Genomic DNA, 18,080 nt, shown 5'->3' with positions numbered 1-18,080 from the left:
ACTTTAATATCCCCTCCACTGAGTTAAAAAATGGGTTAAAGGTTATTTCCATGAAGAAAGTGTCACTTTATGAGCGAGTACAGACCAAGCCTGTCAATTCAGAGGATTCTGAGTTGGATGAAGCCTCACCTCACTGAGAAGGAGGGCGTAAACAATATGCTGCTAATAAGAAAATATGTTCCAGCGGTGTCGAGCGTTCTGCAATCATTTGAAAGCTGTCTCAAGGAATATCTTTCCAGACCGAATAATGAAGGGACATGATGAATCCAGGATGAGTGTCAGGCTCTAAGGAAATCAAAAGCTTGCTGAGAAGAATCCAAAGTATGTTGGCGTTATGATAATAAAAGAAAGTGTCCGGTTGTGACTTTCAAAAGCATGGAAATAAGATGCCCGGCTTGGTGGAAAATAGCTAAAGCTCTGAGTGACAAATCAAATGGTTTGTTGCTGCTGAATTAAAATACACTGACTTACAAAGTGCAGCCTGGAAACGCAAACCTGCCAAGATGCCTTTTTCATCATTGTGCTGCCCTCTACGGGTCTTCTTCCAGCCTCCCTTTTCCTTTTTTCAGCCCCATCTCCCCCCACCCAACCACCCCTCCTCCTCCACATTACCATACCCCCTTAAAGAGTATTGCACGCATTAAAATGCTTTTCATTTGCGCGCTGTGACAGTCCTGAGATGGGGGGGATTTATGCATTTTTGCGAGTGATTTCGGCAGACATACTATGGTAATTGTTTCATAATATGTCCATCGCTGTAGGGGATGCGCTGGTTTGCACCAACCAAGATCAAGTTCCACTAGTTGAAACGTTGGTGGGAAGATAAAGCTTGTGTATATACATAGGATATCTTGTGACCAATGCAGGACTGGAGAACAGGGGGGATCGGATTCTTGCATCGGAGGCAAAAGCTGGAGGAACATATCCGCTGATCTCCGGTCGATTTGGACGGTCTGGCAATTGAAATAAAGAGACCTTGGGCAGATCTATACATAAACTGGTACAAGCCGCACCACTGGCAGCAGACGAGGGCATTCGTGCCTCTCTCCTCCGCTTCGTCAGTGCGCATGGATGAAAGTCACAGTTAAAATGCATGCGGCAAGTCTCGCCTGATGTGGGATTAACGAGTTTTTATTCGCTCCCCTTTTCTTCACCATGTTCGAACTTTGGTTTTGGCTCTTTTTCCGAGATGATGCTGCTAATTTCATTCGCCGCTGGAAGAAGACAGGATCCCGTTTTGCCGCGCTGGCTGTCACGTTATTGGCCTGAATGAGACTGTGTATGTGCTCGTCGATGCCTGGTTTATGGAGCTAAACGCCGAGACTTGACTTTAAGGATTTTTTTTTTCACCTTTTTGACAGCCGACGGAAGGGCGGACATCACGAAATCCATGTTTGCACTGAGGTTGGAGAAAAAAGAAGGGGCACAGCCGTGATTTTCGGGATGCTTTGGCGTTCACCGGGATCAGAACGGTAAGATTTTTCCCTTTTCTCCCCCTCTGCTGCCTGTCTGCGCTCAGGCGTCACAGCTTTAACATTTTTTGGGGGGATCTGTCCATGGTGCTGAAATCTCTGTTTCTCGCCTTGCTGAAGTTGATCCGGATTTAAGATGCTGTTGAGCAAAGGTGTCTGCGGCTGCTGTGGCAAAAGCAAGCGCAGAGCCTGCATTTCGATGCTCACATAGATCATCACAGTTTTATTCATGCCAAATAACAGCCCACACTGCCTCTGCACAGGGACACCCGGCGAAGATCGACGCACTGGTTTGCAAGTTATCTATTTTATATCCAGAGTAGGTGGATATTTCTTAAGGTTATGGCGAAAATAATAATTAAAAAAAAAAAAACTCAAACGTAAGAGAAAAAAATTAATGGAATGAGGTGAAAGTGGGTGCACCGCTCAGATCCAGCGACCACGCAGTGGAAGCTTGCATGTTAAAAATGCGCATATTTGGGGAGATTTACTGGCTCGATGTGTAGGCTTTTGTGTTCTTTTAAGGAGCGCAAACAGACCAAACGTGTGTGTGTGCGTGCGTGTGCGTGCGTGCACGCGCGCTCACGCTTCTGTGGCGAGAGAGAGAAGGAGAAAGAGAGAGAGAGAGAGGGAGAGGGAGAGGGGGAGAATCTGTAACCTTCTATATAGCAGATGCCATACAGAATACTTGATTACAGAATTATTTACCTCCCTCCCGTCAAAATGCAATTTGGATCAGAGATCCGCTATGAGATCAACAACACTTGCTTATTTGCCTTTGATCAACTCCTCTCGTTTCTTTTTTTCGCCCGTGGGCAGAAGAAGGGCTGCGACTGTCGCCTTCTAGGCTGATATTCACATTTTCTATCGCAGGCCGGATTTTAAGATGAACACTGCCTGCTTCTCTCAGCCGATTCGTTTATGAGAGCCGGTGGCATTCTTTTTATTTTTTATTTATTTATTTTTTTTTTACCCTGGATCGTTTTGATCACAGCATAAATTCCCCGTCCTCATGCTGTTTGGTCGGAGGTGGAGAGCAGGAATCCGACAGTTTCCCCACTGTTGCCAAGTCGTCGCGTATGCGGGGTGAGTCTGTTTCGGAGATAGGAGTTGCATCTTGGAGATTTTAATGTGAGTTTGGGCACAAAGGTTGCATCGCCAAAAACAAAAGAAAAAAAACAACAACAACAAAAACAAACAAGATGCCACATCATGTGTCACCCGAAGCGACGTGGCTTGAGGTATTTTGACAGTGAGCCGTTTTTTATGTGTGGAAATGCTCAAGGGATTGAATTAGCAGATGACCAGATCTATCAGTCTGCACACGGTGGATGGCGAAGGCTTTTTTTTCCTCTCTCTCTCTCTCTCTCTCTCTCTCTCTCTCTCTCCCTCCCTCCCAAGATGGATTGGAATTCGGGCGAGCTATCAAAAATGCGCAGTGGCCATCCACCGCGGGTAGTTGTGTTATCAACTTGATTGTATATTATCGTTTAAGTATGCATGTATTAAATATTCATCCCGGTCGCTTGTTTTCTGGCACCCTGAACACCAAAATGATCATACGGACATCAAACATCTGCATAATGAACAAACATTAATAGGCCCACTTGTCTTTGCTTGTGTGTGTTTGTTCGACTTGCTCATCAGCGATTGACGTATATGCATTTGGTAAAGACTACACATGTGTCACATGTATTTTCCATGGTGTATAAAACAGAATTCGTGCTTTTTTTTTCCTCCTTAGATGACACCTCATACTGGTACCGCACTTGAGTGAGCTGGGGCATCCTCTCCCAGGAAAAATGCATATCTGGATCCTAAAAATAATCCTTCTGATTGCATCATCTCTGAGGCTGATCGAGATGTATGACAATTATGGGGAGATCTGTCGAAACCTGTGTACATGCGAGGAGAAGGAAGGGATCCTGACGGTGAGCTGCGAGAACCGGGGGATCATCAGACTGACGGAGGTCAGCCCGGTCCATTTCTCCATGTACCACCTCCTGCTGACAGGGAACCTCCTGAAGAAGCTGTCAGTCAATGATTTCATCAATTACACCGGGGTGACCATCCTGCACTTGGGGAACAATGATATCTCTGAGATAGAGTCAGGTGCCTTCAACGGACTCCAGGGATTAAAAAGGTTGCACCTGAATAACAACAAGATTGAAGTTCTGAGGGATGACACCTTTGCAGGACTGGAGAGTTTGGAATACCTACAGATTGATTATAATTACATCACCAATATAGAGCCCAACGCCTTGAGCAAACTGCACCAACTGACAGTGATGATTTTGAACGACAACCTGCTCTCTGCCATGCCCCCGAATATCTTCAGGAATGTTCCCCTTACGCACTTGGACCTGAGGGGGAACCGGTTAAAAATGTTCCCCTACATCGGCCTCCTGGAGCACATGGACAAAGTTGTGGAATTACAACTAGAGGAGAATCCGTGGAATTGTTCCTGTGAGCTCATTGCTCTGAAGGCTTGGCTGGAGAGTATAGCCTACACGGCTCTGGTGGGAGAGGTGGTGTGTGAGACACCTTTCAGGCTCCACGGAAGGGACCTGGATGAGGTGTCCAAGCAAGAGCTCTGCCCAAGAAGACCCCTAGAAGACACGGTCAGGCCTGCACCCCCTAGCAGCACTAATGGATATTACCAGACCACACCTGCTGCTGTCACAGCCTCCGCCACCTCCTCAGCTGTTTTTAGGTCCTCTTCTAGGCCTACCAAGGGCACACGCCAGTTTAACAGAACTAGGTTAAAGCCCACCTCCCGAATACCAGGCGGTAACCCTTATAACTATGGCCCCATCATTGCTTTTCAGACCAAATCTCCTGTGCCTTTGGACTGTCCCACTGCCTGCACGTGTAACCTGCAGATATCTGAAATCGGGCTAAATGTCAACTGTCAAGAGAGAAAGATTGAAAGCATTTCTGATCTAAAACCCAAGCCATACAATCCTAAAAAGATGTATCTCACTGGAAATTACATCCCCGTGGTACGGAGATCAGATTTTGTCGATGCCACTGGATTGGATTTGCTCCACTTGGGAAACAACAGGATAAGTCTGATTCACGACCGGGCTTTTGGGGATTTAACCAACCTGCGTAGGCTGTATTTAAATGGTAATCTCATGGACAGGCTTACAGGAGAAATGTTTTTTGGTTTGCAGAACTTGCAGTATCTTTATTTAGAGTACAACAAAATCAAGGAGGTTGATGCGGGCACTTTCCGCTACCTCCCTAATCTCCAGCTGCTGTTCCTCAACAATAACCTCCTGAAAACCTTACCTGTGGGCATCTTTTCCAGCCTCTCCCTGTCTAGGCTTAATCTGCGTAACAACCATTTCCAAAACCTGCCTGTGAGTGGTGTTTTAGATCAGCTGAAGCTGCTGGTGCAGATAGATCTGTTTGAAAACCCCTGGGACTGCTCCTGCGACATAGTGGGGATGAAGATATGGCTTGAGCAACTCAGCGCAGGCACTGTGGTTAACGAGGTCGTGTGTGAGACGCCCAGACGCCACACAGGATTGGACTTGCGCTCGATCCAGTCGGAGCAGCTCTGCCCAGACTACTCTGATGCTTACGTCTCGCCAACTACCCCTACGGAAGAGCCCATGGACGACAGGGTCGTCACTACAGATGCCCCGCAGAAGTTCAATACCCCCAGCAGCACTGTCCCCCTCTCTGTCCTCATCCTCAGCCTCCTGCTTGTATTCATCATGTCCGTCTTCGTGGCCGCAGGGCTGTTTGTTGTAGTGATGAAAAAGCGCAAGAAGTCACAGAGTGACCGCACGAGCACCAACAATTCAGACGTCAGCTCTTTTAACCTGCAGTACAGCCTCTACAGCAATCGCTCTGGCCCCAAAGTCAAGGCCCCAGCCGGTCACGTCTATGAGTATATCCCCCACCCCATGGGCCATATGTGCAAAAACCCCATTTATAGGTCACGAGAAGGAAACACAGTGGAGGATTACCGCGACCTCCATGAGCTCAAGGTCACGTACAGGAGTACCCCGGATGAGGAGAGGGATAGCAGTACGATGAGGAGCCCTACATACAGTGTTAGCACCATTGAGCCACGTGAGAACCCCTCCCCTGTCCAGGATGCAGACCATTTCTTCAGAGGCATCCTTGAGCCCGATAAGCAGCCCCCCCATCAGTCCATCGCATCCATCCCAGCAGGAGCCAATTTAGAGTATAAGTACACAGGGCCTGTGTCATACACCTACAACCCAAATTTTGATGTCAGACGGCAGTTCTTGCATCCGGAGAGGATAAGAGAAACAGTGCTCTATGGCACAGCACCCAGTACTGTTTATGTTGAGCCCAACAGAAATGAGTATTTGGAGCTAAAAGCTAAACTTCAGTCCGAGCCCGATTACCTCGAAGTTCTTGAGAAACAGACCACCTTTAGCCAGTTCTGAGCAACAGAATCATTAATGTAATGAAGCATTTTCTCTCTTGACCTTCTTTGAAACAGTGGCTCAGTTTATAGGGTGCCTTGGCACAACACAAACAAGCAAAAGCAAAAGGAGTTTAAAACGGGGTGTGCCGAACAATCTTATTCTTATTTCTGAAACATGACATTACAGGAATGGATACAGCTTTCTGAAACACGGATGAACAAAATTGCTCTACTTAACTGATGATGCAAAATCTATTTTTCTATGGTGAAGATCGAATAACACACAAAATGTAAGTGTACAGGTAAATCTTACCCAACTTCATTTTCAGGAATATAACCATACATAAGGTATATTGTGAATCAGAAAAGAAATGTTTATAAAAATCACTCCTGGACAAAAACACTGTACAGCAGATCATCAAAACTGTGTAGGACTATTTTCTGCTGTAGTCTGTAAGTAAGTATTTATTGATATAATCTGCCATGTCTTTTCAAAACTTTTGATTCTACATCAATATTACCTGTGTCATCATACTTCATGATCCTCTGGAAAGGCTTATGTTTGTAGTTTCATTTACTGTAGCTCTGCATTGTAAAAGTGGCTTTTTTTGAAAGTGGCACACCCCCAGTGTTCAAAAAAGACTGCGTCATTTGAAGAAGATGAAAAAAAAAAAGTGTCTTTGTATGCTTTCTGCACTTTTTGGAATTGGAAGGCACATTAGCCTTCACTGAGCTCTCATAAAGAAGATTATTATATTAAAAATGAATATGGGTATTCATTCTTAATATGTAGAACTGATATGTTGTCAAAACAAAAATCAGAAATGATATTTGAAGTATTAATTATGTTGTGTAATACTGATATTTTAATCAATGTAACACCTATTTTTATACAAGCATTCGCAGATTCTCTATCCGTTATCAGTTTTCTTTGTTTTGATTGCTTTGCACTTAATGCACTATATTGACCAAACTATGTTATTGTCATCAAATAAACATGATGTCAGGTTCATATAATGTGCTTATGAGGAAACTAAGACTGGTTGTCGATAATATGAAGAAGGCCATTTGGGTGGGGTTCTGACAATTTCTGAGATTTTGCAAAAGAGTGGGCTAGAAGTTATTTTATTTTATTATCAAATCACAAAGCATTGGCTGATAAGAATTGCCTGTGCTGTGCACTCAGTCAAAGACAATAAAGATACAGCACATATGCCTCACTCAAAGGGGCAGAGAGTGACTCAGTAAGGATCAGAATCAATGGCTTTCAGTCAATGAGTATTATCTGAGGCTGTCCCTTTGCAATTATCCCATGACAACAGCACCCACATTGCCGCCTGGCAAGTGATGAGCTGGTCATTTAAATAAACATCATTGGAGGTGACTTGAAATTAAATGCTATTTTCGCAATCTGACAAAGTCATTCGCATAAACTTTGACACTGATTAAGACTTACAGCTGCTGGGCTTTGGTGTCTCAACCATGTCTATTTCTATTCTTTGACCTGGTTTGCGTCATGAGTGAACATCCTTTAGGTATCTTCCTTTGCTTAAAAAACAATTAGAATGAGATATGTTGAAATTGCTGCTTGGTTTGTCACTCTTAAGCACTCATTTTTGTTAAAAGAAATCACATCCGTTTTTGTCGATAAAACTAATGTCAACGTGTTTTTAAAATGTAACGCTAATACTTTTTTGTTATTATAAAGGAAGAAAAGAGGTGGTTTGGGAAAATATCAAAATGCTGCTTTCTGTCTCAGGCAGCTGGAGGGGCTTATCAGTGTCTGTGTTTGATTGACAGCAGCTGGCAGGCTGAGTACCGGTGTTAGACCATAGGGAATGAGAGGCAAAGTAAACAAATGTGTGCTGTAGTTTACATGTCATGGGCAGACAGCGTGTTAGTGGTACTGAAGAGGAAGGACCACACGAACATCTAGCCAAAGTGGCATTCGCAGGTGCACTCATACGCTGTTTAATATGCTGCAGCTATTTAGCCTGACTGACGTCAGCAGTGCACTTTTCTCCAAACTTGCTCAACAAGCTAAGGTGCCGGACAAGACGTTCAGTCTGTGTCCAGGTCAGGGTGACCGTCTGCCTGTGACCAAACTGTGATGTCACTGCTTCATGCAAGATTTGATTGGCTGGACGGTATGAGGGGGCACCATCATGAAGCCAAAGGAGAGCACAGCCTGTGTGATTCACAGAGCGGATGTGTATGTTGGAGCAGATATGAAAACAATAATTTCATTTCATTTCGGCTTTATGTTACTGTTCACTTGACCCACTTATATCCAATATGCAAAGCAGGCCTATAAAAATGCAAAGGATGCACAGTGCAGCCATTTTCAGTGTGAAGTGAGCACCGTCATTTAGGAATTCAGTGTTCCCGAACTTTGACAGGCAGGGGCTCTCTCTGCAGAGGAGGCAAAAAAAAAGAAAAGAAAAAAATCTTTACGTCCATTAGTTTCTCATTTGGATGATTTTGAATTTCTAATTACTGCAACAAATTGCATGTGTCCTCTGTCAGCGAAGACCTGCGAAAGTTAGTGTATTTTTCAGCCATTTTCACTTAATTTCAGCGAGGTGCCAGCTGCCTTTTCTCAATGACAGAAAACTGGAAAATGAAACCGGGCTGCTCAGGGTCCTTCTTTTGTTGGATCTTTTCATAGAAGCCCAGAATGGGAACAGAAGGCACCATTTGGGAGATGAGGAGTCCTGGAACCGAGTGTAACTGTGGATGTGTCATACATGTAGCAGGGGATGTGAATCATAGCCAAGAAGTGTATGCAGTCGGCCAGCATTGGTGGCCTGTGGGATTGCTCAGTGTTGACATTTTTCTGACATGGATTTGTTTTTTTTATTATTCATTTTCCTGATGCTAACACGGAGCGATCATTCATAGTTTACTGAGATGCGACAAGAAAGGCTCATAAACCAACCTGGTCAGCGCAATGACGTAGCCCAGATGACAATCTACTGTTTTTTCTTTTATGTTGTTAAAAAAAAAAATCCCTTTAATATTTTTCAGGATGATTTTGCTAAATTCACAGAACTCCTGTGCAAAAACTCATTGAGCACAATTACATAATCACTGACTCATGCATTCCAAATGGGCTTGTTATATTGTATCTATGTGTATGTACATCCCTCCCACCCAAACTCCCAGCGTGGAGGGTTATCACTGTTATGACCCAACACTCTGTCCCAAAATAATGGGTGCATGATGCATCCTACTGCAGGAGGCTCGAGTGTGTGTGTGTGTGTGTGTGTGTGTGTGTGTGTGTGTGTGTGTGTGTGTGTGTGTGTGTGTGTGTGCAGAGAGAGAGGGAGGGGGAGATGCTTGCCAGTTGAAATAATGCTTTTAATCAGCCAATGGGTCTTAGCACAAATGGAAGCATCAAGGAAGGGCAAAGAGTACATGATACCTTTCTGGATTATTCCATTTATAGCCTTTTTTTTAAGGTTTGTATGATGAAGCTCTGATGTTCCCTCAATCACTCACAATGCTGTGATGCAGCTGCACGTGTGTAGCTATGCAGTCCGCAGTTCAAACTATTCAAGAACTCCCAAAAAGCAAAGAGTGAGATTTCTGCATCTGTATTCGGAAAAGGAATCAAGTTCTGAAGTGAAATATCTCGGTTTGTGTTGCCTCATGCTACACAAGAGCCCCCCTGATTTATGGCTCAACCTATTGTGTGGAATCTGATGCGGGGCTGATGCAACGCCCGGCGTGATGTACGTGCAGATGTAGCTGTCACAGAAGTCTCACTCTTCGCACGTCCGCATACGGCAGCAGTTCAGAAACCGGCGTCTGCATTTGTTCTCAGAACGGCACAACACATACTCCAACTTCTCTTAGATGAAGAGGTGGGAGAGACAGTGATGGACAGTCTGTGTTTCAATATTCTCTCACACATTCTGCTTTCGCACCATTTGAGAGTTAATCAATGTGGAATGGTACAGTGCATGAAACCCGTCCAAGCTGCTCGTGTTGGCTCATCGCTCGGCTATTTTCAGTACACTGAGTTTAACTTGGAAGCAACTATTTTCCAACAGTGGCCTGGAAATATCCAGCTAAGTTAACATTTTCCGTGTTTGATTTCGCTGTGACTTGCTATAAACTGTGTTGCATCACTTGTCAGATGCTGTTGGCAGAATTTTCTGTTTATGGTAAATAAAATCAGCTTGATGCTACACATGCAAAGGGCTGGATAACGCTGCTCAGAGGGCCCTCAATCACCCACTGTCCCTCCCACTGTCTCTGCATTGTGTGCTGTTGCAGGTGCAGCTGGAATATTGCTCTGTTTATTTGTGGTAATTTGATTAAAGATAAATGTGTCTAGGGATATGCACCATGTAGGGGTCATATTAACTGAAATATTTAAGGTGCACAATTTAGATTTTGCACAAGACAAGTGGCCACCTTAAGGCCCTTATTGTTTCTGTTTACATTCTGATTGGGTGGCAAACAAATTTGCAGTTCAGAAAATTCCAAATTAACTGCCAGTGAATCTTGGACCTGTGGCACCCCTAATTGTCTGGATCCCTGGAAAGTTGCTTGCTTTGCCAAGTTGATAATCCAGCTCTGTGCAGCTTTTAGATCACAGAATAGTTTGCGAAGATGTTTCTTATGATGTTAGGAAAAACAGGTACAAAAAGGCAAGAATCTTGTTTGCATCATTTATCAAAAAATTACTGTTAATTCCAATTACTTAGTTTTTTTTTTTTAATCTGAAATCAGGTTGATGATGGAGAAAAATGTACAAAAAAACTGCAACAGCATTGCCATATCGAGTAAGGGACTGATTTGACATGACTATATAGTATTTGACTGTCAATGGAGATGAAACAATTGGTTGCTCAATCAATTGTAGGATCAACAAATTCCTGTCAGCTACAGTCATTTCCAAGCAAACGGGCCAAACATTTGCTGGTTGCAGCTTTTGAAATGTCAGGATTTGCTGTCTATGTGTCTTATATGATGACAAACATAATATATTTCTCGACAAAACGAATTGGCAATGAAAATAGCTGCTAGTTGTTAGCTGCAGCTCGAGATGTAAATTCAGTTCAGCATATAGCTTATTGTGACTGACAGCTTAACTGACACCGTGTGAACTCTCTTGATGGGACAAGCCTCAACCATCTGCTGCATGACTTGCAAGAACGCTTTTTTTTTTTTAATCAGTGCACTCCCACATTTGGACTGTGCCACCTGACATGGCAGCAATATGCGTAAATTATAATTAGGCTAATATGTGGCCACCCTCTGTATTGTGAGACAGATAGAGGGGGTGGATGTATTCCATATGCTCAAGCGTTGCCCCCTCCCCTTGCTGGATATGCCTCATCTTCAGCGCAGCCTCACTGCTTACCTGCCATCCAGTCCCCATGATGATGTGTGCAATTGAGTTCAAGGAGATCTGGGTAATTGAGAGGGCAGGGATGGCATCTGACAGGCACCGATGGCTCCAATGATTACTTTAATCAGAGTGGTTAATGGAATTCCTTCAGGCATGTAGAAATGCTCAAATGTTCATCAGCACTCAAGCATTTTTTATCCCCAACAACACCTCCTCTCTTACCCCATGTTGCCATAATTACTGATCACTTTTCGTTCCTTTTTACGCTTGCAGATTCTCTGTAATGCTCCACTAATGTGTTTGCTCCTGCCGTCTTGTTTGAATCCAAGGTGTGAATCATTACAAGAGGACGCTGGATTGTTTTATGGTTAAAATGCATTATGTATGACGTGTTTTTAACATGAAATGTCATGGCGAACCTGTTAACACACACAGGGACAGTCAAGGACTCAATCCCAGTAGAAAGCACTATCGCTTTATGAATCATGGAGGTATTTCCGATCAAGATAAGGCAAGATTGCGATGATTAGCTTTTGTTTATTTGGGATCATGATTAATTTTCCTCTTAGAGGCCATTAGCTCCTTCAGTTCCAATATCTGTTCCATCATTAGCTCCCCAACTTGACTATTCATTATCAGCTGTGAACTTAACACTCCCACTGTCCAGCCTGTGCTGAATTCACTTCAAGAAACCATCCACCGCACTGAAAAGCACAGTCTGGATCGAGACTCTAATGCCATCTGCCGAATAAACATGCCCACTGTGGCTGGCTTTTATTCTGTTTATTTTCTAGGTCTGGAGACATTTTTTCCCACTTGTGATACACATGTTGACAGAATGTGACAACTAAATATGATTTTGAATTGATCTGTGGGATTTTTTATATGTATATATATCTGGAAATAACCTGGGTATATCTTGTTTGTAAAGAGTGATGACTTTGACTGTGTTTTTTTTTTTTTCCTATGGACCTATGCTTATCATGCACAAGTCCACAAAAGAGTAAACACGTCAGCTAAACAGCATGATCTGAAATATTTTCATCTCCTGGATCCAGTCTCTCATTATTTTCCTACATGTTTTGCCTTTTTTTTTTCCCTTGAAAGAAAAGAAGTAAAATGTTATAATCTCATGATTATCAAGAAAATTAATGATGACATTTGTCTTGATATGTAGATGTGCACTTAAATACTCGCGGATGCGGGCTTAAATGTTTGATCTTCCACCATTTGATCCAAATGCAGGATTGCAAAAATGTTCTGCTTGCACGTCTCATGCACACCACTGCATATAGTAAATGTAATCATGTGAGAGAAAGGTGGCAATTTCATGTACCTGACATTTTGCCGTTAGTGTTCAAGAAATTTTTTTTTTCGCCTCCCAGTCCAATTTGAAGAGCAGATAATGGAGTTAATACGGAGACGGATATCCTAATTACAAAATGGATACCAATTATTCTGTCAGGTATGGATGCCATCTATATAATGCTCTATTCACAGCACTGTGGACTGTTTCCATGTCATGTGAGAAAAAAGGATAAGCTGACGTGTGTGCATGTGGTTGGAAACGCAGCAGGAGATACTGTATACAGTGTATGATCAAAGCTGTTGAAGGGGTGTCTTTATGTCGGTGTCTGTGTGCACATGGAGGAAGAGAGATAGGGAGATAATACAGTATGTTTCATCTTTTATTTAGTCTTTCTTTTTGTCAGGGTTTCGCTTTCTGTCTGCAGCACACTACCTTGCTCTCTTTCTCTGCTCCCACCGGGCAGCCTGGTTGTATTCATCAGGCCTCCCGTTTTGTTTGTTTGTTTATGGCGGCTGCGCCCGTTGATCCGGAGCCGCAGTAACCCTGTCGTTTGATAAATGGCAACCATAGCATTACTGACTCCCCAGCCGATTCTGGTGACGCCCAGCCAAAAAAAACAACAGGTTGATGTATGGCTTCCTTCAGAGTGTCAAGTCATTTAACTAGAGCCTGTCCAGGCACTGTGCTCCTATGTCTGTATATGCTTGGAATCCGGCCCCGTCCCATCCCGCCTCATGTGGGTCATCAGATTGCAGACTGAATGAGACTAAATGGGTAAATCACCGGTCGATAATGCATGAAAAATGCATGTTTTGGGGGCTATTGTTGGAGAAATTCAAGTTACAGAATCAAGGTCGAGTCGGGGAGCTTTGCTGTCAGGATTTAGGACATATGGAAGGAAAGTATTTTTATTCCCAGTTTGGAGGTTGTTTGAGATGTTTCAGATATCAAAGCGGCATTCTGGAGATTTAATACGGCACTACTATGTGTCAGGGACTTGCAGCAGAGATTTAAACAAGATTGCTCAAAATCATGTTTCATGACAATTCTCCTCTGTCTTTTGAACTCCCTGACCTGGGACTTTAATGCAGGCATTCTTTGTCATCAGAGTGTGTGAAATCAATGGCGTGCCCCATCAGTCAGCTCTAGTTGTGTCGCTTCAAAAATATAGTGCATCTTCTGTAATTTCTTTCCTGAGATCACCCTCTTTGAAGCTGTTTTCATGCCTTCCCCAGCCTCTGCAGATGTCCTACACCTGGGAGACTTGTTTTCCACAGGCTCTTTGAATAAGCTTCACGATGTCCAACAGCAATTTTATGCACTGCATAGAATATGTCTTGCCCTACAGGTTCACTCATTTCTCTTCAAAAAGAAAATGGATTTACTTTGTATGAGTCTGGATTGCAATTAGACGCTCTATTGTTATTGGTAAAATTGGCCTCTCTAGAGGTATGTGTATGTTTCCAAGACGGATTGTTTGAAAGAGCCAGATAAGGCTTGCATGTGGGTGGTTTGTGCACGTCTTTGTGGGTCCGTCTCTGCAGAGCACCCATACGCCTGTGCATATACTTTAACAGGTTTCTGATTTACTGTAAATTTCCACTCGTTAGCTCTCTTTCTTTCGTCTCTCTCTCTCTCTCCCTCTGTATCTCCTGCTCCTCCTTTCTCTCCTGTCCCCATTTTGTTTCCACCGCTGTGGCGTTCAAAGTGTGGTGAGGAGTCTGCAGAAACCGGGGCCTTGCTAAAGGAATTAAACTGCGCACTGGGAGATCGCTCAGATAATGAAATGGTGGGAGGTAGAAAAACTCATTTTCTCACTTGTGAGAGAGAAACATACTAATGTGCCTATTGAAAATTGCACTGAATAGCACTGACAAAGAGAAAAAAAAAAGACTATTCCAAAAATCCCACAGTGTTATTTGATTTCAGCTCATGAGATGTGGACTTGCTAAGAGGATAAAGTTTGAGGCTTGGTTTTAACCATCCAAAATGGACTTGCCGTGATGGGAAAACTATTGTTTTCCAACTGTCCTCCTCCCAGAGTGCAGTGAGTGACAGTTTGCTTGTGTTTGGACAATAGCAAGGCTGAAGTTGGCAGAGCGTGGGTGTTCTTGTTAAAAAATGGCTCCTGTGGAGGGGCTCTCAGAGCTCTTACAGCAGTATTGACGTCAGCTACTTGTGCTGTTCTCTGTGCTGTACCTGCAAATGTGTGTGTGTGTGTGTGTGTAGGCTACATGCACGGAGAATAGAGAGTTAGAGTAGTGTAATGAAATTCACAAGGGCTGAATGGTGAGATTCAAAAACAAACAGACATGAGAAATGATGCAACGTGCAGCCATTATTAATTTAAAAGCAGAATAGCCAGTTAACACTGTTATAAAATGTCGATGTGCAGGAAACATTGCACCTTTGAGACTTCTTGTGCACAAGATCCATATGTGGAAAAATCCAAATAAGTGCTGCAAGGTTTGCATGAAGCATCTGGGTGCCATTCTTGGGTTTTCCACATGAATTACGGCTTTTCATACAAGCATATGAATTGACACTGCAAGGATGGAGTTCTGTGTTGCTTAAAAAGCATTTTGCACACAGATGATGGCATTTTGGTTTGAGCTGTCCCAGTACGCAAGGGTCAACATGCAGTCCCTGTGAGTTCAGCATTGCATTCCACTTCTGTTTGAGCAGAGGAAATGACTGTTGGCGATGAATGATTGATGAATGATTGTTTTTGAAACCTTGCAGCTTTATTTACTCCATATTTATCTCAAGCTACGATCACCAGGCTCACTCTTTTTAGCACTTCCCTGCTTCCTTTTCACACTCTTATACCTGAGCACTACCTGGCTTAATCCATTTTCTGCAGTGTGTCACAAATCACAGCAGTGCTGGAAATTTAATCCAGCAACTTTACCTTTGCCTTTCCACCCCGTAATCCCCAGGTGCCCCCCCCCATCTTTACCCACCTGGTCCGAAGCGAGGCACGATGCAGAGAGTAGGAACAAACCAGCAGCGTGTATCTCATTTGCCATGTTAAAGTGTGTTAACAGGAGGAATTAGCACCAAATTAAACCACCAGAGATTCCTAACTCATCTAACTGCCAAGACGTTATTATAGACTCCATATAAATGTGTAAGGTGTCTTGGGAGAATGTGGTTATTGAATTATGCCAAAATTAAACCATTAGCAGGGAGGAATCAATCTAACCAACTGGAAACAGCAACGTGACTCCGCTCAGTGAGAAAGTACGGTTTCAATTTGTCACAGGCATTTTGCAGGGCACTTCTAAGTCTCTATCATTTTTTGGTGTGCGACACTTTGCAGCCGTACTATATGACAAATGCCTTGGAAAGCAATATTGGTTAAAACAGTGACCTATGGTAAAAATACATTCCACGGGTGCAAACAATTCCCTCTCCTGCAGATACTGCATAACCTTCCCAGGGACTTTTCCCACATAAAAAAAACCCTCTGTAGAAAATAGAGGGATTTAATTGGCCAACAAAAGGTCTGTCCATTCTCCCACTTGAGGCCAACACTCTCATTTTTAAGCTGCCTTTGCTGCTCGCAAATGTTAAAGGCTGTGAATCTGTCAGGCACAAGAAGCATGGGCGCTACTCCCAGGCTGAAGTCCGCCATGTGGCTTTCACATGATGTGACAGTATCTACAGGTTTTCAGCTGTTTCAGAATGGATTTAATCGCGTATTTAGCAAGCTGGAGCGATCACTTTGTTAAGGCTATTTTTAAGTTTAAATGAAGTGCATAACTAAAGTAAACCCAAATTACTCTTCTCCTTTCTGCTGACTGAATGTTAACTGCTAATGGCTCCGCAATTGGCCAGTTTACAGATGGCCAGTTTCTAATGTGATGATTAGAGCGTACAACCTTTGCGCTCTGTAAAGGATCCAATTTAAAATGAAGCGAGAGCAATATTTCAGTCAAATAGCATCAGCTGCACCATTGCAAAGTAGCTGTATATATGTTTTGCCAGGTGAATCTGGACGCAGCTGTTGATATTTTAATAAAAATGATCTATTCATGAGTGAAAGAAAACAACAGAAACGTCAAACATCAGTGTCATCCTCTCTCCTCTTTCCCCAAAAAGAAAATGTGATATTTCCACTGTTGTGATCAAAGTGCTTAACTGAAACGATTACATTTATGCAGTCACACTGTGATGAAATTAATAATTCATATCAAGATAATTACATACTACTGTGCCTTAAACATCCATTTGTGTGTTTCAAAACCTGTTAATAGCTTTTAAATGAAAACTTGATTCAAAAGAGGATAATATTCAAATGCTGTGGAAATTGGGGTCCCTGTAGGTTCCAACTTAATGTGAAAATTCAAATAATCAATTTGTGCCTCTGAGATTACTTATGTGGTAATAATTAAAGCCAGGAAGGCTATTATAAACACAAGACCCACGTTAGCTGAAGTGTTATCTGGGAGACCTACTTTTTTGATTTCTGGTCTCAATACGTGGCTTTTTTTTTTTTTCTTTAATGATTTTTCTTCCAGTGAGTTTTTCTTTCAAGTTGTTTTGAGGCTGCAGCTCATCAGTGAAACCCATCACACTGGAGAAAATGTTGATGATGAAAAACCTTTTCATTTGGAGCAACAAAAGGGATACTCGATGTCTGGACTTTTGGCTGCTGAGATTCATCAGGAACAACTGATGAAGGACCGCGGCTCATATGTTTGTGGCATTTGAAGCAGCTGATCATCCTGACTCGTCTTTATTTGAGACTTGTGCAGGGTTTTTTTTTTCTATGATGACAGTTTGATTGGGAACTCAGGACGTATTGTTGCGTTAATCTGCTTGATCGGGAACAGACTTCATTTCCCCACCTGAAAAATGCATTTGGTTTTTGAGCAAAAACGTGCTTGGCATTCTTCAGAGTTTCCCAGTGCGACCACACCGTCAGTACTGGGAACTCTTTGCTCAAGGGCATCACAACAGCAGTTGTTGCTCGCATCCACTGCCAAGAATTGTCACGCCAGAGCCAACGAATCTCTAAATGCTTCCTGATCTCCAGCCTGTTCGGTAAACCTCTGCCCTTGTTGCAATCATGCCCAGAATGCTTTGAAAGAAATGTGTCCTTTGACTCCGGCTGCATTATCTAAGATCGACACCACAAGAAAAAGAGGGTTTTTAAAACATGCTCTCAAAAGCAACACCTTTATACTGAAGCTACCAATGTGATATTTCATGCTGGTATGATGGTTTGAGCATGTTGACGTCTGACCATTTTCATGCTGGAAATTACACATATTCACGGTCACCCCATGTTGATAAGAATTTTCTCCCAGCTGGGGTGGAAGAGATTCTAAAACTGCATGTAGACTATCATGGTCCACTAAAACTATCCCTTAATCCCACTGCAGGGATCTTTCTAGGGTTTAAAGCTGCTTAACCTTTCCATGCATTGCAACCTGCACTCCTCCATAAGCGACTCAAAAATGTTTGATTACCTTTTTAATAATAAATATAATAATATATAATATAAATATATAATTTTGC

The 18,080-nt window shown here is 42.9% G+C and overlaps 1 protein-coding gene across 2 annotated transcripts; it reads left to right on the top strand.

Moving 5' to 3' along the window:
• Positions 1-602: 602 nt before the first annotated feature.
• Positions 603-10,264, top strand: LOC139327733 (SLIT and NTRK-like protein 5). Of its 2 annotated transcripts, none has more exons than XM_070957663.1 (3): positions 603-1,472; positions 3,217-9,152; positions 9,201-10,264. In XM_070957663.1, exon 2 carries the CDS (start codon positions 3,275-3,277, stop codon positions 5,900-5,902), a length of 2,628 nt encoding a protein of 875 aa, XP_070813764.1. In that variant the 5' UTR covers positions 603-1,472; positions 3,217-3,274; the 3' UTR covers positions 5,903-9,152; positions 9,201-10,264. The 2 variants fall into 2 exon arrangements, with proteins under 2 accessions (XP_070813764.1, XP_070813765.1); XM_070957664.1 differs by lacking the exon at positions 603-1,472 and adding an exon at positions 2,067-2,558.
• The last annotated feature ends 7,816 nt before the right edge of the window (positions 10,265-18,080 follow it).

The sequence above is a fragment of the Chaetodon trifascialis genome, chromosome 24 (assembly GCF_039877785.1).
Source record: "Chaetodon trifascialis isolate fChaTrf1 chromosome 24, fChaTrf1.hap1, whole genome shotgun sequence".
Lineage (NCBI taxonomy): Eukaryota > Metazoa > Chordata > Actinopteri > Chaetodontiformes > Chaetodontidae > Chaetodon > Chaetodon trifascialis.
Note: the sequence above shows the minus strand (reverse complement) of the source record. Positions and strands in the feature narration are given on the sequence as shown.